This window comes from Oncorhynchus clarkii, chromosome 17 (genome assembly GCF_045791955.1).
Source record: "Oncorhynchus clarkii lewisi isolate Uvic-CL-2024 chromosome 17, UVic_Ocla_1.0, whole genome shotgun sequence".
Classification (NCBI taxonomy): domain Eukaryota; kingdom Metazoa; phylum Chordata; class Actinopteri; order Salmoniformes; family Salmonidae; genus Oncorhynchus; species Oncorhynchus clarkii.
This window is the reverse complement of record NC_092163.1, coordinates 11,739,971-11,761,426: the sequence shown is the minus strand read 5'-3', so window position 1 is coordinate 11,761,426 and position 21,456 is coordinate 11,739,971. Positions and strand designations below refer to the sequence as shown.

The 21,456-nt window shown below is 42.3% G+C and overlaps 4 protein-coding genes across 6 annotated transcripts; all 4 read right to left on the bottom strand.

The window, feature by feature from the left end:
- Positions 1–1,208: 1,208 nt before the first annotated feature.
- On the bottom strand, positions 1,209–5,089 carry LOC139369578 (GTPase IMAP family member 4-like). 2 transcript variants are annotated; one of them, XM_071108828.1, is made up of 5 exons: positions 4,786–5,089; positions 4,282–4,366; positions 3,851–3,948; positions 2,946–3,722; positions 1,209–2,692 (listed from the first exon to the last, which is right to left on the bottom strand). In XM_071108828.1, exons 3-5 carry the CDS (start codon positions 3,879–3,881, stop codon positions 2,307–2,309), a joined length of 1,194 nt encoding a protein of 397 aa, XP_070964929.1. In that variant the 5' UTR covers positions 3,882–3,948; positions 4,282–4,366; positions 4,786–5,089; the 3' UTR covers positions 1,209–2,306. The 2 variants fall into 2 exon arrangements, with proteins under 2 accessions (XP_070964929.1, XP_070964928.1); XM_071108827.1 differs by having other exon boundaries at positions 3,851–3,952; positions 4,786–5,067.
- Positions 5,090–6,029: 940 nt separating this feature from the next.
- On the bottom strand, positions 6,030–7,542 carry LOC139370272 (noggin-2-like). Its single transcript, XM_071109649.1, has 2 exons — positions 7,253–7,542; positions 6,030–7,092 (listed from the first exon to the last, which is right to left on the bottom strand). The coding sequence occupies exons 1-2, from the start codon at positions 7,312–7,314 to the stop codon at positions 6,273–6,275; spliced, it is 882 nt and encodes a 293-aa protein (XP_070965750.1). The 5' UTR covers positions 7,315–7,542; the 3' UTR covers positions 6,030–6,272.
- A 460-nt stretch (positions 7,543–8,002) lies between these two features.
- Positions 8,003–16,017, bottom strand: LOC139370271 (target of Myb1 membrane trafficking protein-like). Of its 2 annotated transcripts, none has more exons than XM_071109647.1 (15): positions 15,817–16,017; positions 13,843–13,927; positions 13,588–13,666; positions 13,217–13,366; positions 12,606–12,740; positions 12,169–12,324; positions 11,719–11,835; positions 11,326–11,459; positions 10,939–10,981; positions 10,597–10,732; positions 10,361–10,433; positions 9,995–10,070; positions 9,505–9,582; positions 9,368–9,407; positions 8,003–9,238 (listed from the first exon to the last, which is right to left on the bottom strand). In XM_071109647.1, the coding sequence occupies exons 1-15, from the start codon at positions 15,866–15,868 to the stop codon at positions 9,096–9,098; spliced, it is 1,497 nt and encodes a 498-aa protein (XP_070965748.1). In that variant the 5' UTR covers positions 15,869–16,017; the 3' UTR covers positions 8,003–9,095. The 2 variants fall into 2 exon arrangements, with proteins under 2 accessions (XP_070965748.1, XP_070965749.1); XM_071109648.1 differs by having other exon boundaries at positions 10,597–10,729.
- A 1,255-nt stretch (positions 16,018–17,272) lies between these two features.
- On the bottom strand, positions 17,273–19,720 carry LOC139369577 (osteocalcin 2a). The gene is made up of 4 exons (XM_071108825.1): positions 19,586–19,720; positions 19,216–19,419; positions 18,671–18,803; positions 17,273–18,047 (listed from the first exon to the last, which is right to left on the bottom strand). The coding sequence occupies exons 1-4, from the start codon at positions 19,644–19,646 to the stop codon at positions 17,945–17,947; spliced, it is 501 nt and encodes a 166-aa protein (XP_070964926.1). The 5' UTR covers positions 19,647–19,720; the 3' UTR covers positions 17,273–17,944.
- Between the last annotated feature and the right edge of the window lie 1,736 nt (positions 19,721–21,456).

The window sequence follows — 21,456 nt, the reverse complement described above, 5'->3', positions numbered from 1 at the left end:
TGTTTTGACCCCCCACTATGACCCCCAGACTCAGCCATGTTTTGACCCCCCACTCTGACCCCCAGACTCCACCATGTTTTGACCCCCCACTCTGACACCCAGACTCCGCCATGTTTTGACCCCCCACTATGACCCCCAGACTCCACCATGTTTTGACCCCCCACTATGACCCCTAGACATAGCTATGTTTCGACCCCCCACTATGACCCCTAGACTCAGCTATGTTTCGACCCCCCACTATGACCCCTAGACTCAGCTATGTTTCGACCCTCCCACTATGACCCCTAGATTCAGCTATGTTTCGACCCCCCCACTATGACCCCCAGACTCAGCTATGTTTCGACCCCCCCACTATGACCCCCAGACTCAGCTATGTTTCGACCCCCCCACTATGACCCCTAGACATAGCTATGTTTCGACCGCCCACTATGACCCCTAGACTCAGCTGTTTCGACCCCCCCACTATGACCCCCAGACTCAGCCATGTTTAATCTAATTTCACCCCCTTTATATCTTCTTATCAGTGGTTGCTGTTTATGACCTACTGTCAGCCTCTTCCTTGCGTGCCATGTTTCTTTGTTTTGTCCTCATTACACCAGTGCCATATAATCCTGTGCTCGATATTTCACCTTTCGATCCGTGCAGGTGCCAAAGATTTATTTGGGATTATCATACAGGTTTGAGCATGAATTTGAATAATAGTATGACCAACAGATGTTCAAGATCAAGAATGATGTTGCAGAGCAATGTGAGGTGCAAGCTGCGCTTGTCTTCTGCTACATTTTTGGTTAGAGTATATTTAACAAAAAATCTGATTATGTATATCATTTTTTAAAACATATTGTCAGATGAGGAAAAAAAGAAGAAACCTCAAATAATGCTCATGCTTGTATCACTACTCTTTAATAAGCTTTGCATAACGGCCTCGCGGCCTACCTCGGAGCTTTTGAGTTTTTATTTATTAACACCCTTATGTAGACATAGCTCCACCCACAACGCATCGAATGGGGTTGGGGGTCGATGGGAAAATAAGTAACTGTTACCAAATATAACAGTGTGCATTTCATACGTATTCGAATAGAGGGTGTACATATAACATATTAAACACGTCTGTAACATATTGTCAGCGAATGTGTTAATTTAAACAATCATAATATGAAAACATTTAATTTAGAGGAAACATTCAAACAAAGACACATAGGCTTCTATACAAGGATTTGTGTTTTTTTTTAATATCAGAAATAAAAAAGAAAACATAGCTCAATAAATCATGTTAAAGATGAATTAAATATAGAATAGAATGTTCAGTGCAAAAATCCCCTAGTTAGCTGGGTACCAGGGTGAGGTGCGCTGTAAAAGGTTGGTTTAGTGAGCGCCTCAGTGCAGACTTTTGAGTGATCAAGTATGAGAAAACTGTGGGTCAACAGAGGAAATTCTGTGGTGATACAGTTTTGAAATAAAGTACAATATGAAAACAGAACCGTTTTGAATTCATCCTTGTATCACAATCTATCACTTTTTGTTTTATTGCAACAGAGTATATGGCATCTCACATTTGTTTATTTAATTCACTGAAATATGTGCATTCGTGCTCAAGCCTACTGTGCTGTATGTTAAATGTGTCTCTGTGAAATCCTTGAACAGTGATCATTTAAAAAGCTGAGAAGAATATGATTCATGTCTTCCGAAGTTCTCAAGTCTGCTATCATCCTTCTCTTCTGCGGCTGTCAGAGTAAATATATATCTACAGCTACTGGACAACCTGACTACACCAGATAATAGTATAGTAGGACTCAGATCAACACAATCCATCAGGTCGCAAAGGGTGCAGACATTCACCCCCACACAATAATAAAAACCTCTCAACAACAACCATAAGTTACACAGACAAAGAGAGAGATTTGAGAGAGTCCAGTTGTGCTGATGATTATACAACGTTTGTATAAAACATTCGCCTGATGTTGCAAGAACGTTCCCAGAACGTTACTGCAACAAAATGTATGCGCATGTTCAAAAAACATTGCTGGTACATTGTGTTATTACATTACCAGGAAACATAACGAGAATGTTTGGGGAAAGGTGGTTGTTACAGATGGTGTGCGTTTTTGTGAATGTTAGGAGAACGTCCTAATTTCGTATAAAAACCCTTTCTTATGTTCTGGGTATGTTCCCGGTTTGCTGGGCAGTCTGTCCTGTCTCTTCACTGGGGTCAGCCAGTCAAGTCAGGTGAACCATGAGAGTCCATACAGCACAGTCCATACACTACACACTGTAGCAATAGAAAAGTGTTGACATTCAAAAGTGTGTCACTGATCCTTATCAAATCTTTTAGATTTTGGAGAATCTAAGAAGAAGCCTGCTCGCTCTTCTCTCCTCTGGCTTTCATTTTCCTCGGCTTTGACTGTGATGGAAATATCCCTTGCTGCTGTGGCGGCTCCACGGACAGCATAACTCACAAGAACAGCCAAAATAATGCCTATAGGAATCCCAATACATGCGCCAAGTGTTCCATGTTCTGCACCTGCAACTGCTCCCATGAGTGCCCCCACTACAGCAGTCATAATCACTATTAGTGGTTTGACGTAGTGGCCCACCACAGACAAGGCCTCTTCCCTGTATCCTTGCTTGACGGCCTGTAGGTCCACCTTCTGATGGTCAGCCATTACCGACCCGTCCTGCTTCTCTGTGCTTACTTCAAAGAATAAACACACACACAGAGACAGTTCATGAATCAGATCACCGTTACAGATGTAGGATCTTAATTTGAGACAGTTTGCTTCAGCAGGAAAATAAACCTGCAGCAATAGGAAATGTGAATTATTATGTGGATTATTTTTTAAGGACAGTTCTGTAGTGGTTGATACATTTTTCGTTAGGGCAAATCTAGTCTGAAATGTCAGAGTGGAAATTAACTTTAGAAGCAATTTTAAACTTATCATACTTACTACTGGGGGGAAGTAGTTGACTGCTACTTGTCCTCTTCATCAACCTTTCTTTAGGCTTCTCTTCTTCTCTATACTTCTTCAGCTCTTCTTCCTTTTCCCTCAACTCTGTTTTGTATTTCTGTTTCAGTCTGTCCTCTCGGTCTTCATACATCCTTCTCAGCTCGGTCACTTCCCTTGGCATGGTCTCCATCAGTTCATAGTATACTTGGGGGATTAAGAATTCTTCACAGTTTTCTGCTACCATGGCGTCTATCTTCATCAGGAGCTCAGAAATCTGGGGAGGAGAATCCCCACACTCAAGGAGATGGTGTCTGTCCCCACATTTCGCTAGAATACTTTTTGCTCTGTCAATCATCTGATTCTGTGCAATGGATGTGCATTTCTCCTCAGCCTCACTGACAAACAATACCATGGTAAACTTCCATGCCCTAACTGACAATAGCTCCATGTGATACCGAATCGCCTTTCTTTCTGCGGAGGAGAGTGGGTCGCCTATGGGCACCACCAGAAGAAGAGCATGGGGTCCTGGAGGACATAGGGTCACACTATTCTTAATTTCTTGTTTGATATGTGTGGACGTGTATTTCACAGTGTCCCAGCCCGGGGTGTCCACCACGGTGACGGTCCTTCCAGCCACCTCACCCTGCTTCTTCACACACATGCCTCCTTCACTCCGGAAGTGCTCTCTGTCCAGGATGGTTTTGGCTACTGTACTCTTCCCAGCTCCTACTCTCCCAAGCAGCAGGAGTCTAAGATCTGACTGGGGAGGAGGACCCCCTGCATCAGAGGGTAATAATCAGACACAAGCTCAGCACACAGACTAACTAACACAATGTGTTTCAAACACAGGCTGTGGAAAGAACGGAATTATCAGAAAGTAATAGGCTGAACTGAAATTTACTTACCATAAACATTTGGGGAGCGTTCACTCGCCATTGCACAGGTGAGTGACTTTGTTTTTATGTCGTCTCTCAGAGGTTACCTCTCACGCGCTGTCCTTTAGCTGCCTCGCATTGAAACACATTGACGCAGGTTAAATTAGATCACCATGGTTTATACACTTAAAGTGTCCCATACCATTCACAATCATTCACAATTTATGGAATATTACTATGCCTCTGTCATCATCCTCTTCCACGTTATAGACTAGCTTAGAATGAGTTACAGAATGAATAAAGACAGCGATATGATTTCATTGTTCATAAACGTACAGTGTGTACGTACGAACAAGGAAGCAGTAACACAGGAATCCCAGGTGATAGAGATTACATTTGATAGTGATTACACATGCATCTTAAATCAACTGTGTCTGGTAAAATAATTATGTTTTACTTACATTTATATTATTTTGATAATTATCCGTTTCCAATAGCTAACAGCACAACATGGCAGAAGCAGACAGACGTGCACGTTAACACTTCCTGAAAAGTTAACAGGTGGTTTATGCTCTGTCAAAAGACACATGATGGACTTTAGTCTAGTAGCAGAGTAGGCGTGTACATAAAAATTACAGGCAACACTATATTGTGTAAAATATAATGTAAGGACAAATAAAGCATTGTAAAGCTAAATTAAAGTGATGTTATCCATCTATGCCCCAAAAGGGGACAAACATACACTTCAGTAGAGAAGTGATCAAGCACAGACAAACACTTGATGTAGTGATTATTCCATGATAGGAAAGCCACACAACTGTTTTGTTTAAACAGAAGAACAAATAAAGTTAAAAACAATAAGGACTTCAATCATCAAAGATACTCACTGAACAATATTGATAACCATTTCATCAACATTAAACGACACACAGTCTCTGCTCGTAAAAATCATGTAATTCACTTACCTTGTAACGCTAGTGGTTCAGTTCATCAGCTGGCATTAACATATAGGCCAACGTGAATAATGTTTTTTTTTTAAATCAGAAAATAATTGTTAAAACAGTTAATAATAAGATTTATTTTGCAACAGTTGATAAAAAAATGGAAATAATGTGAATAATTGTGACATTTTGATACAAATGAATCATGTTGACATCATATTAGAATGAACGAACAGATGTAGACGAAACAGAAGAGAAATTCTTGCACGGCAACACTGCTACCTCTTCCTATTTTAGATGCAGTTACAGATCGAGTTATTTCCTGAGTGAGTACTCTGCCCACGTGATGTGGTTTTCCTCTGCAACATACAGAGCAAACCGGATAACACACACTTCCTCTACTGTTGAGATATGGTTCCAGGTCAATAGAGAACACCTAAGAGCTTTGACCTTGAGTTTCACGTATATGAAGAAGCAGAGCCAAATATAGACATATATTTCAAGGTAGAATAACTCAACTAATGACCCATTGAGTTTGTATGTAGGCCTATTCTTGACCTACAGAGGCTGATGCATTTGACTCATTTGAGAATTATGACAAGCGTTATCTAGAAAGTAATCTTTTTAAATCCGATTTTATATTCTATCAAATGTTTGAACATATTGTCAGCTAGTGTGTTAATATTAACAATCATAACATGAAAACATAACTTAGGCAGAACAGTAAAACAAAGACACATGAAGCATGTACTGTATCAGACTATGACAGACACAATTCCGCACCTGAGACAATACTTTTCACAATCCTCCATCTGTTTCTCCATTGCTGTTTTTATTTTACAGCCAAACAGTCTGCAGAACTTGTTCTTCTCCCCCTTTCCCACCTCCATCATCGCCCTCCATTGAGAGGGATTCTGGTTCCTGTGAACAAACAGAGCTCGGAAAAGGAGAAATATTCACTAACAAATGTGTGCACAACATTTGAGAAATAAGCTTTTTGTGCGTATTAAAAATGTCAGGGATATTTATTTCAGCTCATGAAATATGGAACCAACACTTTACATGTTGCATTTCTATTTTTGTTCAGCGTAGTTGAAATTGTAATTTTGTTCAGACTATCACAGCTTTATCTATATACAGTATCTACTCAACAGCTCAATGACGTGGATGTCTCTCCATTCTGCTACAAAATGTGAAATCTAATCAAAAATGAAAATGTCCACCAAAAAAACCCACATTAAAACACATTGGTTGGAAACATTCAGTTTATTCAATTTTGGTCCAATAGCTTCATTTCATACTAATGAAAACAAGTTGATTACGAAACCCAAGTGAATTAATTGTATGCAGGTATATTTATTTAAGGCTGGACAAACAATACTTGATAATCAATTGCAAAACAAATTGTCGTAAGCCTACATTGACAATCAGATGTTCAAATAAATTATCTCCTGAATGTAGGCCAACCCCAAATAGGTTACATGTTCGTGATTAACAGTGATCAAATAAAACTATTTGCATGAACATTTACACGCTGTAACCACAGGATAAGGTACCTGCCTCCACAAACACTTTCTGCCTGCAACACCTGTCCCCACCACCACAGTCCCCCTGTCGATCCCGGCCATCTCTCTTAACCCATCCCCGCCTCTCTCTTCGCTGCTCCAGCAGTGCCAGGCCAGTATCTTAATCTGTGTGGTTTGGGCCTGCCGGCATGCCATCCCGCTGGGGAAAGAGCAACTCCGCGAGCCACCAGATTTTTCGCAATCGGTGTGGCGTAACCAGCGGGGCCAGAACACTGGAGCTAATTTTACCCACTGGTAGCGCATTCCACAGGTGGCCGAGCGGACCAGCCAATCACGCAGAGTGCTGGCAACGTCTGCAGGAAGTTCACTCAAGTCCAAATCCTCTGCGTCGTTTTGTAGTTTTCGTTGGTAGCGCGCTGCACCCTCGGTCAGCTCTGGAGACGCGTCGAAGTTGAACCCCTCGATGGTGGTGTAGTTTGATAAAGCGGGAGGAGCGGGCGGGTCACCACGAGACGCATCGGCGTCGACCCTTGCTTCGGCTGGGCGTTCTATGGACATCCAGAACGGATCAAAAGACGATCCCAAAATACGCAGGAGCCGGTTGTGCCGCAGGTGTTTGGGTTTCGGAGCGTAATGGTAATCCTCCTCATTCATCGAGAGTGAATATGGCCGAATCAGCTGCGAGGAAGATACGAAACGACTTGATCTGGTCCGTAGAAAGGATACATCATCGAAATCTGTGTCCTTTTGGCCCATAAGGGTTTCACTGCGCACCTGCTCCAGGTTGGGAATCATTGAAGTTGCGCTGGTGAGAAAGACAACCAGATATGTCCAGCACAGTAAAACGCTCCTTAACCAATTGATCAATACATCCATTTTCCAAACAATGGATGTCTAAAGTGAAGTCAATCACAGTTGTAGTAGGCCTAGGGCATTGACTCAATAGGTACAAAGGACTGTCCCACTTCACTGGCTCCTCTCCACTAGCTCTGGCAAGTCTAATGTAGTTTCTCCTTCTTCCTCTCATAATACATGGTTGTTTTGGAGTCTTCACAAACCCATACAGTCAGTGTATCAGTGCACACATCCTTGAACAAGGACACAATAATACACAAATAGAGCTGATGTCAATAAAGTAGGATCTGGGAGGAGTCTCTCTTATCACCTGAACAACAGGGATTTTATCAGCTATGGCTGGAACAGGCGATACTGTCCACACCGTCTCTCTCTCTGGTATGATCACTCAGTCAAAGACCTCGTGTTGAAAATCCACAGGCAGGAAAGGAGTGAGACACCGCTAGAGTGGGAATGGTTTGCAGTGGTGAGAAGCGTGGTGGAAAGGCGTGAGTTGTTGACCTTCATTTTATCACAACGGCCTTACAGTACTGGAAACAGTTGATAATTCCTCATGCCATCCCATGTATGTAGCTCCAGTAGGCTACTAGGAACAGGAGAGAAACCCTGTGGTCAGGAGAGGTCATAATCACAAAAGTTCCCGCTACGTCAAACATAACTAGTATCTGCAGCGTGTGGCTCACCCTGAGTCTCAGAGACTGAAACATAACAAACTGGCAGCCCAGACCAAATATGTTCGTCAGGACAAGAGCCCCTTTCATTTACAGTTACTGGAATCACCTCTTCATGGTCAAAGCCACAACAACATACCGTATCAAGACTGAGGTTTCACTATAATAAATAATAATACTGTACTATCGTTTTCAAATATCAATATTTTATTTTCATTCATAATACTAGGCTTCATATATATATATTATACCGCTCACATAGTGCAGTATATGAACTATCAAACTTCAGAATTAGAATTAAGTGTGAATCTCTATTAATATTGCTTTCTGCATTGATTCAACTGGTCTCAGTATTCAGGAAATCTACATAGTGTATATTTACAAGTCTGTGCCGAGTGTACAAAACATTAAGAACACCTGCTCTTTCCATGACATACTAAGCTATGATCCCTTATTGAGGTCACTTGTTAAATCCACTTTAAGTCAGTGTAGATGAAGGGGAGGAGACAGGTTAAAGAAGGGTTTTTAAGCCTTGAGACAACTGAGATATGGATTGTGTATGTGTGCCATTCAGAGGATGTATGGGCAAGACACAATATTTAATTGCCTTTGAATTGGGTATGGTAGTAGGTGCCAGGCGCATCGGTTTGAGTATGTCAAGAACTGTAACACTGTTGGGTTTTTCATGCTCAACAGTTTCCTGTGTGTATCAATGGTCCACCACCCAACTTAACACAACTGTGGGAAGCATTAGGATTAGGAAGGTGTTCTTAATGTTTTGTACCCTCAGTGTATAGGCTTTTGAATGATGTGATACCAGAGTGGGGGCTCCCGAGTGGTGCAGTGGTCTAAGGCACTGCATCTCAGCACTAGAGGCGTCTCTAGACACCCTGGTTAGAATCCAGACTGTATCCGGGTTAGGCCGGTGTAGGCCGTCATTGAAAATAAGAATTTGTTCTTAACTTACTTGCCTAGCTAAATAAAGATTCAATAAAAAAAATACCACCACGCAGTGTGTGTGTAACCAAGCACGCATACTCAGGTGATATATATATATACACATTGATAAGGTAAAGTGCCACCACAACATAACCGATTGTCATCATGTCCTAGACTTTAACTACAGCAACAGCACAAAGTGAAGACTGAAAAACATCTTAATTTTATAGTAGAAACACTATGATTAAAGAGGTAGCAAGGCACTGTGTGTATTCATCCTATGTGTTGGCTAGGACTACGTGTCCGCCTGTGAGTCCACCTCTGCTGCGCGTGCGCTGTTCTCTCAGAGTGAGAAAAGCTGGTCATGGGAGCTCTCCTGTGGCCGGGCGGATTGTGGCGGGGGCCTGGACGAGACGGGGGGCAGGCTGTGTGTTGAGGGAATGTGGTCGGCCACCTTCGCCCTTTCCTCCAGAAACTTGTCAAACTCTGAGAGGGGGAGAGAGAAAGAGAGAGTTAATGGTGTGGGTATTTTGCAACACTGATTTCTACTGGCACAGGCTGAAATAGGATCTTGGCAATGACGATGGTTAAAAAGGGAAGGGAAAAAAGACTTACCCTCACTGGTCAGCCCTTCCCTGTCCCCAGCCTCTGGTTGCTGTAACATGAAACAAATACGTAGCAACTCATGGCAACCCATTCATGTTTGTTGAAATGTCAAGAAAACACACCACATTAAGAGGTCACTGTCTTACCGTTTCTGTGTCCGCAGACAGCCATCTGTCAATGTCTTCCAGGGTGGAGTTCTTAGGGCCAGGCTTAGACGAAGGAATCTGAGGGGGAGGGAGAGAAACAGAACAAAAAGAACAGTAGAAAGGAAAGAGGGAGGTTTGGAGTCTTAGTAGAACGGCACAAGGCAGATGTTTCTAGCGGGGTCTAGTCCTCAGGGCGTCAGTGTGTGAATGCATGTTTTCATTCAAACCCATTTCTGCATCACCGCTAATAGAGTCGCTCCTTAACTGTTATATAACTGGGACTGTGTGTTGGATATTGGCTCATTGCTGTTGTCTGCATCGAAACAGTCCCTTCCGGAAAGTTACACCCTTATTGCTGGCAATAACAGTATGATTCAGAATGTAAATCAACAGTAAATTGAAGGCCTTTAAGTCAGTATTTTTAGATCCTACCCTGTGCTTTCCGTAGGATATGCTATGTTGACCGTAGATAATGAATGAGAAACATTACCGCTCCAGTGACCTGTAACCTGGTGTCCAGGGCTCCAGCCAGTCCTTCCACTGCTCCTGGGTCCTCGTACCGCATACTGGACACACACAAGACTACATCAGTGGAGGCTGCTGAGGGGAGGACGGCTTATAATAAAAGCTGGAACGGAGCAAATGGAATGGCACCAAACACATGGAAACCAAGCATTTGTTGTGTTTGTTACCATTCCGCTCCAGTCATTCTCCCCAATTAAGGTGCCTACCAACCTCCTGTGGACTACATACCATAATATGTATAACAGTCGTCTTTGGTGTACATTTCTTCGGTGTGTTTTGATATTTGTATACTGATAGAACACCCTACATCGCCACAGTGAAGGTGTCTCACCTCTTCCTCTGATCGGCCAGAGAGCTGCCCCTGGTCTGGGCAAACATGTCAAACTCATCCTCCTCTGGTGCACCTGACGCACAGAGACAGGCTGTGAGACAGACACCAACATCACCTTCTCTTATTCAATGACCACGGCCTCAGAGTAGGAGTGCTGATCTAGGGTCTGAGAGATTAAGATTAAGAAATGGAGTCCGACCGGCCTTGAGTTTTAATGCAAAACAGATGCTACTCACTGTGGTTGGCTGCCTGCCTCTGATTGGAGGGAGCGATGAATGCGGGTTGGCTGGCGGCCGCGGAGGTGGTTGCTGGGTGGCTGAGGGACTGGGGCACAGGGCTGAGGTCAATGAGGTTGGCCCTGGCAGGAGTCTGCTATAGGGCAGAGGGAGAGGATACATTGGGTCGTGTTCAGGATGGTGCTGCGTATTGAACGTTGCAATTAAAGAGAGGTGAAATGACTGCTTACTGTACACGTCAGTGAGGCACGTCTGGTCAGCAGACTATATTTATGTCTGAACATTGTGCCCTACTGAACTAGATGTAAAACACAAAAACAAAAAGGTGAAAGAGGACTGTACCTGCTCTGTAGCTGTTCTCTGGGCCTTATTGAGTCTGTCAAACCTAAACAACATGGGAGAAAAAGAGAAAGTACAGACTTCAGAACATGGACACTCTAATACATGTGCCTCATTTTAAATGTCTTTCTGACTGCAAGTAGCCGAGAATGTGTGTGTGTCAGCCCTAGGTTCAAATACTATTTAGGTTATTTCAATTATTTTCAAAGATATTTTGAAGTAAGTACCTGGATATTTGAAAAGACAAGTAGTTGAATATTGGAATGTACAGCATTTGGAAATACACTTAGAAAGTATTGGCATGCATTTGAAAATACTAATATACAGTAGTTCTCTGACTCAAATACAATCCCATGCATTTAACACAGGTATTTGAAAATAGTATTCTACCTGTCGTAGCGGATGAAGGCATTGTTTAAGTCATCGTTGACGACCAGCAGCTCCTCTATGAGGCCCTCGTCCAGCAGCCTGGGGATCAGCTCCACCACACGGCTCTGCATCTCCCTGCACACCTGGTACAACTGCTGCTCACACAAACAGAGGGGGTTGGGCGGGAGGGGGGTTATAGGGAGAAGAAGAGAGAGAGAGAGAGAAAAAGAGAGTGCAGCAGATTGGGGGAGTCAGAGGACATCCAGGATTCACTGCCTGATAACACTGAATTGGAATACATGACAGTGGCACATTTGAATACATGAAGGCAATAAACAGGGAAAGAGACCGCAAGAAGAAATGGAGCGAGAGGGAGTAGAGAGGCAGGGGAGGAAGAAAGACATGCAGACAGACCTGCAGTAGCTCCGAGTCCTCTTGCTGGCTCTGTCCAGGCGTCAACTGGTTCAACATCTCAGTCATCACAGTCAGGTTCCCCCTGACCAGAGCCAGGTCAACTCTCAGCTTCTGGGCCTGAAAGGTCATCAACAGTAGCATCCTTAGGCTCTTTGTCAATGCTCTCTCAAATGAGGCTTCGGGGAAAGACATGAGGAGAGGAGGCAAAGAATCATAGAGGCTACAGAGTCGTCGTCATTACCACTTTAACCACGATGGTACGTACAGACGTTTCCCCTCGGCACGTTTCACAACAATTTGAAGAGATAAGTCAATAGTGGTCTTAAACAGAACCAACACTTTAAACACAGTTAACCAATGTTTAACTGTAGCTAGTATTTACTCACACTGTGTGTACATGACTATTACCACAATATCAAAAGGGTAATGCATTTATGATCTATTCAGTACCTGTTCAGGAGAGATGGCGATGGGTCCATCGCTGAGTTGTGGGGGCACGGCAGTCAGTGCAGCCTGGGTAGGGGACGAGGCAGCAGGGCCACGGGGAGTCTGACTCTGAGGTGGTGGAGCTGGCACTGTAACAGAGGAGTCGTTCTCTGGAATGCTCTAGGAAACAACAGAAAGAGAGCCACGTAATAATAGAGCCATTAGCACATCATCTGATCCAAAACAGCACATGTGGCTCATGCAGAAATGCAAACATCATGCTCCAACCAACTGAGCTATCGGAACCTCAGCATAGTAAAGAGTATGTTTTGTGGGAAGGCGGTGTGTGTGTGTAAGAGAAATAGTGATCTATCCAGAGATAACAGACATGGAAGGTCAAAGTTCACCATAGGATTACATAACAAATCACCAGTAAATTATAGCATCTCTATGAGCCTTACCCTGAGGGGGGTGTGGATGGGGGAGAGGGCGTCCAGGTCGGTCATAGGGAACTCCAGGCCCCGCCTCCTCAGATCCTCGTACACACAGACCACACCTCCCAGAGAGGGAGAGCTACGGAATGCATCGGCCCACGCCTGAGAGACAAACAGAGCGATAGAGACAAAGACAGACAGACAGAGAGTAGAATAGAATTTGAGAGGGGAGGAGCAAAAGAAGAGACTTCATGAATGAACAGAGAAAACATGCATTTGTCCACCATTAAGCTCGGAGTTTGTAATGAATGTTGTCATTCCAACCAATTTCTACATCATCTCTAATTGATCAATGCCTTTACATGATGTACGAATGACCATAGACGATTGACGTGATAATTAAATCACGGCATTAACCCCATCATAGCCTATAACAATTGACTCTACAGTCTTGCAATAGTGGGATCATGTCCAAGCTAAATCAACAGTCAATAAACAGCAGAGTTGTACAGTGCCTGTATATGATCCAAATGGATCGTCAGAAATGGCCCCCTATTCACCAGAGCCCAAAACGTGGTGCACTATATACATAGGGAAAAGGATGCCATTTCAGACTCTACCTGTGAGATGCAACCCACCTGTATGAGGCTCAGCACCCGGTCGTGCAGGGTGGTGGGAGGGTTGTTCTTGGGCAGGATGGCTCGGACCAGAACCCCCTCCACAAAGTCCTGGGACGCCACTAGAACATGGAACCGGTGGCCACAGTTCTTTACACATGCCTCCAGAACCTAAAGATAGATACAGGAGGAACGACAGAATACACACACTGCAAGGAACACACTGAGCAGCATGTACTGTATATAACCCCATTTAGTTCAGTCACTCCCTGAAGTCACTCGGTTCCCGTTTTCTTCAATCCCCAGTGAGAGACCCAGATGATTCAACATTCCCCATCAAGAGAACTCCAATCCTCAGAAAATGGAATAGAAAGACCTGAAATAATACTCACTGTCAAAGCCAACATGATCTCCCTGAAGCTCTTATTACCAACAATCCTCTTCTTTATGGCTCTGACTGCATCTTTGGGTCTAGGGAGGAAAACCACACATACGCACTTCCAGCATTAATTCCCAAAAAGACTGTATTTATTGTTATCATATTAACAGTATTGCTAACTGTTTGACATCGAAAATTACGCAGTACAAAACAGTCATCAATAAAAACACCATAGAAAACAAAATGGCCTATGTGACGCCATAGTTACCCTTCGTCTGTCTCGTTGATGATGTCACATATCTCCATGTTAAGGGCCCAGTCCTCTAGATGCAGCGCGGCGCTGGTGGCTCGTTCTGTCAACATCAACAGGAGATATTATACTCTTATTATGACTGTCTGAGACGACAAACAATATGATATTATACTCTTATTATGACTGTCTGAGACGACAAACAATATGATATTATACTCTTATTATGACTGTCTGAGACGACAAACAATATGATATTATACTCTTATTATGACTGTCTGAGACAACAAAGAACATGGATGATTAATCATGCCTACTGTATGCAGATAGACACACAACATGGATGATTAATCATGCCTACTGTATGCAGATAGACACACAACATGGATGATTAATCATGCCTACTGTATGCAGATAGACACACAACATGGATGATTAATCATGCCTACTGTATGCAGATAGACACACAACATGGATGATTAATCATGCTTACTGTATGCAGATAGACACACAACATGGATGATTAATCATGCCTACTGTATGCAGATAGACACACAACATGGATGATTATGCAGATAGGCAGACTACAAAGTCACATTTTATACCCCAGCATTATTGATACTTATCAATACATATCAATATAGCTCGATATCAAGATAACACATAGAATAGCATCTAGCCTATGAGTGACCGTAAACATAGGCCTACTGTAAAATCTATTCAGCAGGCATTGGCCTACATGTGATTGTCATAAACAATTGAGGGTTGATTTTAATTGAATAATGATTCAGTTTAAAGTATTTAGAATCCGGCAAATTATCTAAACTCAGCTAAATGGCATTTATTGAGGAATGTTTGTTCCCATTTCATCCTCTTTGCACTCCACTCTGTGGCCCCTTGAGTTGGTCATTGTAATTCTCTGCTAATCTCCCTCTCAATCTCTCACCCACACCTTCCCCAATTCAATTAAATTCAATTCAAGGGGCTTTATTGGCATGGGAAACACATGTTAACATTGCCAAAGCAAGCCACTCTCTCTCTCTCTCTCACACTCACTCCCCCTATTTCATGTGACTGTCAGCTGCTTCTGTTCACATTCCCTCCGGGGTAGTCTAAGCATATATGCCATGTGAGAGAGAGGGCGAAGTGAATGAAGGAAGAGGAGTTTGTGTGTGTGTGATGTCAGGAACTTAAGGTCACCAAGGATGTCAACACTTTCACTAGACTGGACAGTAGACATAACTTTCCATAGCTCATCTCCATCAAAACACCTGTGACCTAAAAACATGATCTGCATTTGATATAGACAGTCTGTTGATATCAATTACATAATCTGTTTATGTATGCCATAAAGGCCCTTCAAGACATGATGTGGAAGTTGACCAACTTTGACTGCAATAATGCTATGCCAGTTAAGAAACCAGATATCTAGGATTTAAATTATTTGGGCATAAATTGTGAAATGTTCATTGGTTATAGGCTGATAATAATTTCAGTCTTGAAATGGAGCCTAGTTTAAACGGTTTGTGAGCCAAGGTTTTGAATAAGGAACTAAGCAACAAATTCTATGCCCCTAAACCCACCCATTGGCATCAGTGATTCGTCAATATTGCTGTCATGTCCCCACAAATTACGAATCACATGAGCGATAAGGGTACTTTAGACTGCTTCTAGTATTTTATTGGTTTGAGAACACATCTTTCAAGGCAGATATCGGCCATAAATTCACATTAACGTTTGTATATAGTACTTGGCAAATAAAATAGCTGCAATTCCTATTTTTCTGTCTGAACCTCTATAACAAAACAGCCCTGTAACTTTCACAAAATGTATTAAACGTTTGAACATAAATAAATAGCTAGCTGGATAGATACAATTTGCAAGTTTCTAAAGTTAAGTTGCGATGTCATTCAATGTTGCAGATCGAGCGACGCATAATTAGCTTGATGGCTCCGCTTTGAACATCTTTCTGCAATATTTCTCCCGACTTACCAATTCGTTGTCCAACAGGAGAAGAGAAGGGGCTTCCTATGAGAAACTCCATATTTTCCACAAAGTCGTAATTCCAAAACGGTACTTTTTTCACTCCCAATTCCCCGTTATTTCCCCGTTCGTAAGTAGACCTGTATGACGCTAGACACAATAAGGATTAGCCACGACAGTGGATTTTAGTGGCCTTCAAAATAAAGGTTCCCCATGGAAAGTCATGTAAACGGATTCAAACAATGTAATTATGCCATATTTGGACTAGATAATGCTAAACAAGGTTATAATGTTGTTACATAATTTAAAATGAAGTTAAATAATGCATTATTTGTGTCAATAAACATATAACGTATAAGTCCCGCTGTGGATGTATTAGACCACATAATTGCCTTTGGGGCATACTAATATGCACTGTACAGCCTAAACTAGAGATTGTGCTCCCTTGAAATGGGGTATCAGCCTACTCGGTGACACCCACAGACACCCACAACTTTGCTCTTATTAGGGAACTTTAACTGTGGGCAATTCTAAAGTCGAATACATCCACAGTGCGATTTCAACTGAATTTAACTTTTTGGTGTGAAATTAACTAATTATTGTATTTAAAAAACAAATTATATAACAACATTCCGGCCTTGTTTAGCATGATCTAGACCAAATATGGCATGAATCAACGATTTGCATTGTTTTGAATCACTTTCAATGGAGGACATTTATTTTGAATGCAAACCGGAAATTCCCCTATTGTGGCTAGCTTCACACAGATCGTAGGTTGATCTGTGGACGCGCGGTCACGTGAATACCACCAGGCCAGGCTATGGTTATAAGGATTACATACTATACTGTGTTATAAAGTGGATGTGTGGACAGGACAGAATACCCACTCTTTTCACGGCACTTCGATACAAAGTGATTTTCTTAGCAGGTTAAGAGAGCATTTTTGCTAACCCTAACCCTTTTCCCAACCTTTAACCTCGGTCTTCTAACCTGTTACGCATATTCTCCTAATGTGTTAAGTTTTCCTAGCCCTCTACTAAAAAGTAACTTCGGTATTGAAGTGCCATGAAAATAGTTTTTCCCATGTGGACACTCAGCAGTTGAGGCTGCTGAAGGGAGGACGGCTCATAATAATGGCTGGAACAGAGCAAATGGAATGTATTTGATACCATTCCATTCATTCTTCTCCGTCCATTACCACAAGCCCGTCCTCCCCAGTCAAGGTGCCACCAACCTCCTGTGGTGGACAGTCTGCAGAAGCAGTGATGACAATCAGTGAGCTATACCCTCATGTGTTAATATCTTGTCTTTAGGTATATAAAAAAGACTTATTCAAACAAATACAGAAGAGGGTAATTGAGACAGACTGGTATGGAAGCCTATATGGCTTAGGTCCCAATACTGTACTCAATTTGCTATAAAGGAAACACCCAAACACAAAATATTAAAATGTTCTCCACTTTATTCAGCACTTATGTCCAAGACAGTAGTCAAAGTGGCATCAACAAGGTTTGAGTTTGCATACAAACTGTGGTGTCCTCACTCTTTCTAAACCCCTCCTTAGAATATTGATTTAGTGATGATAACAATCAATACAAATCTATGACAGTATTGACTATCAGCAATAGTTACAGGACAGGAACAGGAAACAATAATTTAAAATGTATGGTGATAATACATTGCAGATAAATGATAATGTGCGCTTTAGCCTACCTAATACTACAAAACGGAGAAAGATTAATACATTTATGATACAATACATTTGCGGTTTTAGCACCATTCTTTGTGATATTGTGTTGAGCAATTTACATTAGCAGGCCCCTATAACCACAGGACTCAGTTCCTATATGCCTCTAGCTTCTCCTCAATATTACAAAAGCTTGGATCAGACATGCCTTTTCTTACATTACCCAAAACATATAGTTACAGCCGGCATTACGAGTACTGTAGCTACCAATTTCACTTGTGGCTGGTCTTGCTCCCTAAAACGTGGACGAAACCTGTTTGTGTTTGTTTTCTATTCCCTTATTAGGACACTGTTGGGAGTGGTTGATCCCTTCTCAAGAATGTAGCTTCATGATGGTGAAATGGAAGAGAGTATTTTCTCTCTCTCCAGGTTGCATAGTAAAGAGTCTGTTTAGAAGGGAGGTGGTCCATAGTATGCGGTGTATGCTGCAACGATGCCTGCTGTCTCCGCCATGTGCTCACAGGCCAGGTTGAGCTCGCACACCTCACTTAGACTGGACACCGAGAGAGAGCGAAAGAGAGAGAAAGTTGGGGTTAATTGACTTCTCATCAATTACACATAACTGTAGGGTAAATGTACTTTATCAATTTGCTTCATGTGATTTTTTTTTTACAAAACAGCAGTGATATTCTGCATATTTTGCTCCAGTCATTTGGCTTGTATGAAGTACAGTAAGAGTGTTGCCTAAATGTAAACATGTGTAAGGTAAAATGTAAACAGATTATTTGGCTTCTTGGCGGTGACGATGCAGTTAACATTCCACACACTTTTTCCCAAGCATCATTGCAACGTCACCTTCTAACACCAAATCATGTGAGGTAACACCCTTGACTGTTAAATGACTAAATGAGGCATTCAGGAAAAGCGAACACCCCCAATTATAGTAGGTCACATTTGACATGGTTGTGACAGCTGTTGGCTGGCAGATAGCCATAGTGTGTGTAGTGTAGTGTTGAATGATGGTAGCAAAAAGCTTGGGTTAGAATGTTGTCTTATTGTACAATAGTCTATTAGCTTGTACATTTTCTATAGAGCAATGGTAGAGTAGTTCTGTGATGTGTTCTAGAAGTGTGTGTGTTCTAGAATTTCGAGTTCTAAAAGGGTATTGGAGCCTACCTCTCCACCTGGGTGAGGGTGAAGGCAGCAGCTGTTTGTCCAGCCGCCCTCTTCCTCCTCAGCAATACTGAGGCCAGGTCTCTCTTCATAATCACTTCTGGCTCTGTAGCTGCAGCTGGGTCCTCTGTCGTAACTGGAATATATATACATACACACACACACACACACACACACACACACACACACACACACACACACACACACACACACACACACACACACACACACACACTTCAACCCTTACACAGTACAAATGTGGTTTTGCTTCCTTTTTTAGAGCAGCTATAGTAGCCTAAATTTATGAACAGTTTTATTTCCCATTTTTTGTAAATGTCAACACAAACCTGTACACATACTCTTACACATTTCCTTAAACTGATACCATTACAAATACAAACACAAAGAAGGTGACCCTCTTTCCCGTTTCTATGCAGATCTGCATATACTGCATACACTATCTGCTAGTATCAATGCATCTGTTAACTTTACATCAGCACACTGCAGAGCAACGACATCATTTAGAGTTAGTTAGAGAGATGCCAGACCTTCAGCACTAGCTGACTCTGAAGAAGAAGATGAGGAAGAGGCTGAGGAAGAGTCCGAGTCCGAGGAGTCTGAGGCAGAGGCTGATGAGTCGGAAGCCGAGGAGGAAGAGGAGGAAGCTGATGAAGATGCGGAGGAGTCTGCGGCTGGTGCTGGTTCAGTGGCAGGGTCAGGAGCAGGATCGAGAACCACATCAAGAGCCAGATCTGTTGAACAGAGAAAATCCCATTTGCTCGTTATAAACATGTATGAGCGTTTATGTCTTATTATAAAACATGTTACGTTAGTTCTCTCGTTAGTTCATCTCGTTCAGAATACATTGTCACAATCAGAAGTTATGATGAAACAACACAATATGCTTTCCCAACTTACCGTTCATGGACAGAGAGACCGACAGAACGGCACAAATGGTCAGGAGAGTCAGAGACTTCATGTTGTTTTTGGGTTGTTGTCTTGCTGCTTTCTTGAACTACCAGTGAGTGGTAATAGTAGAACTTTGGTTCTTTTTCTCCTTCTTTTAATGCCTTCTTCACTGTATATCCCTCCATGGTCAATATATACTGTAGTCATCCCCCTCCCAATCAGATACACGCTATGGTCAGACTATGTGATTGGTTAGGGAATCGAATGTCAACTTGTACCACTTCCACTTTCCTGGACACTCATCACATAACCACCCACACACCCGACAGGCACTGGAACAGGCTAAAAAACACCCACACAAACATACACACTCGATGTGGCATACATACATGTACACCCAACCCATGTAGCGGAACCAATGAAACGAAACAAGTGGGGATGTGTAAGAAGGTTTCTAAAAATGGAATTCCTCTTCTATGTAGCCCCTTGAATTGCACAGGGACTACTACATTTGATCTAGAATGGACCTAGCATAACCATCACGCCAGGAATATTGTGTCTGAAAACAGAAAAGTGCTGGTTTGAAAATGAATATAGGCTTTGAGTTGAGAAATATGATCAGAAACACAGGCTATTTCTGGCATTGTTATTGTTGTAGTGTACAGGTAACTGCCAAACTAAAGGAAACACCATCATAAAACATCTTCATTCAATTTGGTTGAGTCAAATATGTCAGATCTTGTCACAAACAAAATAAAGGTCAACTGGGCCTGCCCAGATTTTTTTTATACATGACCCTAAGCATGATGGGGACCAGGAACCACACCTGTGTGGAACTGGTTTTAATGTCTATGGTGTGGAAGCACCTGCTTTCAATATACGTTAAATCCCTCATTTATGCAAGTGTTTCCTTTATTTTGGCAGTTACCTGTATGTGCATGCTAAATGAAATCCTGTTAGAGTTATATTCATTCACGACAATTATTCTGAATCCCAACCATTAATTTCCCCCCATTTCGGTCTAAATTGAATCAATCCTGAAATTCTCCTGAATTCGATTCCATCCCCACCATTCATCAGTGTAGTATAAATAATCCCAACAGAAATACCTCAAAAAAACCAAACGGGTCAGAATAGATGCAATGTATCCCTCTAAATAAGACATTGTCTATAAGTTGTGATTGGATTTAAATCAGGCCCCAGCCAGTGGCGTGTAGCGGATGACCCTGGATCTGAGTTGCTGAGAGGCTCAGCTCCTCGGCTGCTCGCCTCAAACTCCCACCCCCACAAACCCCAAACTACAGCCCAGGTCTACCACACACTACTAATCGAGTGACTGGGAACAGCACCAAGACTCATTATGTGACAGAGATTAATTACAGCCTACCAGTGCCCCACTGAAGCCACAGCCGTTCACTATATAAAGGCTGGGGCCATTCAATTCCAGACAGATCCACAGCCACACGGTTTAAACTAACTTAACGACCCAACTGTTACAGCCACACTTGATGTAGTTTTGCATATGCACAGGTATAAACAGCTTGCCTGGGTTGCCCATATGTTAAATGCACAATGATGTGTGTGTGATATGCATATGCATATGGATTGGATAGATTTGTTTTGGTGGGGGCCTAATATAGACTGTGGTTGGTCGATATATAGAGAGACAAGGTTGCATCTGATATCGACTGATTTCACATTTCAATTTCCAGACTGCGGACAGGGAGTAAAGCCACATTGAAAGGTAAATATGGTAGATGATCCAATATGTCTTGATGTATATATTTATATATCTCGGCGCTGACACCAGGGGCCTGGTTGTGTGTTACAATGAGAAATACCATTGCCTCCTGCTGTAGCAGACTGATCTTTATGTCAAT

Bases quoted from the DNA above. Each gene is read 5' to 3' on its own strand.
- LOC139369578 (XM_071108828.1), bottom strand. From the start codon at position 3,881: ATGGCGAGTGAACGCTCCCCAAATGTTTATG. The intron at 3,723-3,850 runs GTAAGTAAATTT...CCTCTGATGCAG, and splicing joins ACGCTCCCCAAATGTTTATG to GGGGTCCTCCTCCCCAGTCA. The intron at 2,693-2,945 runs GTAAGTATGATA...TATTCTTTGAAG, and splicing joins TCAACTACTTCCCCCCAGTA to TAAGCACAGAGAAGCAGGAC.
- LOC139370272 (XM_071109649.1), bottom strand. From the start codon at position 7,314: ATGAGAGGAAGAAGGAGAAACTACATTAGACTTGCCAGAGCTAGTGGA. The intron at 7,093-7,252 runs GTGGGACAGTCC...CTTTCTCACCAG, and splicing joins AGTGGAGAGGAGCCAGTGAA to CGCAACTTCAATGATTCCCA.
- LOC139370271 (XM_071109647.1), bottom strand. From the start codon at position 15,868: ATGGAGTTTCTCATAGGAAGCCCCTTCTCTTCTCCTGTTGGACAACGA. The intron at 10,733-10,938 runs GTACAGTCCTCT...TCTGCCCTATAG, and splicing joins AGAGAACAGCTACAGAGCAG to CAGACTCCTGCCAGGGCCAA. The intron at 9,583-9,994 runs GTAATGTTTCTC...CCTCCCCCTCAG, and splicing joins GGTTACAGGTCACTGGAGCG to ATTCCTTCGTCTAAGCCTGG.
- LOC139369577 (XM_071108825.1), bottom strand. From the start codon at position 19,646: ATGAAGTCTCTGACTCTCCTGACCATTTGTGCCGTTCTGTCGGTCTCT. The intron at 18,804-19,215 runs GTCTGGCATCTC...TATATATTCCAG, and splicing joins AGAGTCAGCTAGTGCTGAAG to TTACGACAGAGGACCCAGCT. The intron at 18,048-18,670 runs GTAGGCTCCAAT...CTCGGTGTCCAG, and splicing joins ACCCTCACCCAGGTGGAGAG to TCTAAGTGAGGTGTGCGAGC.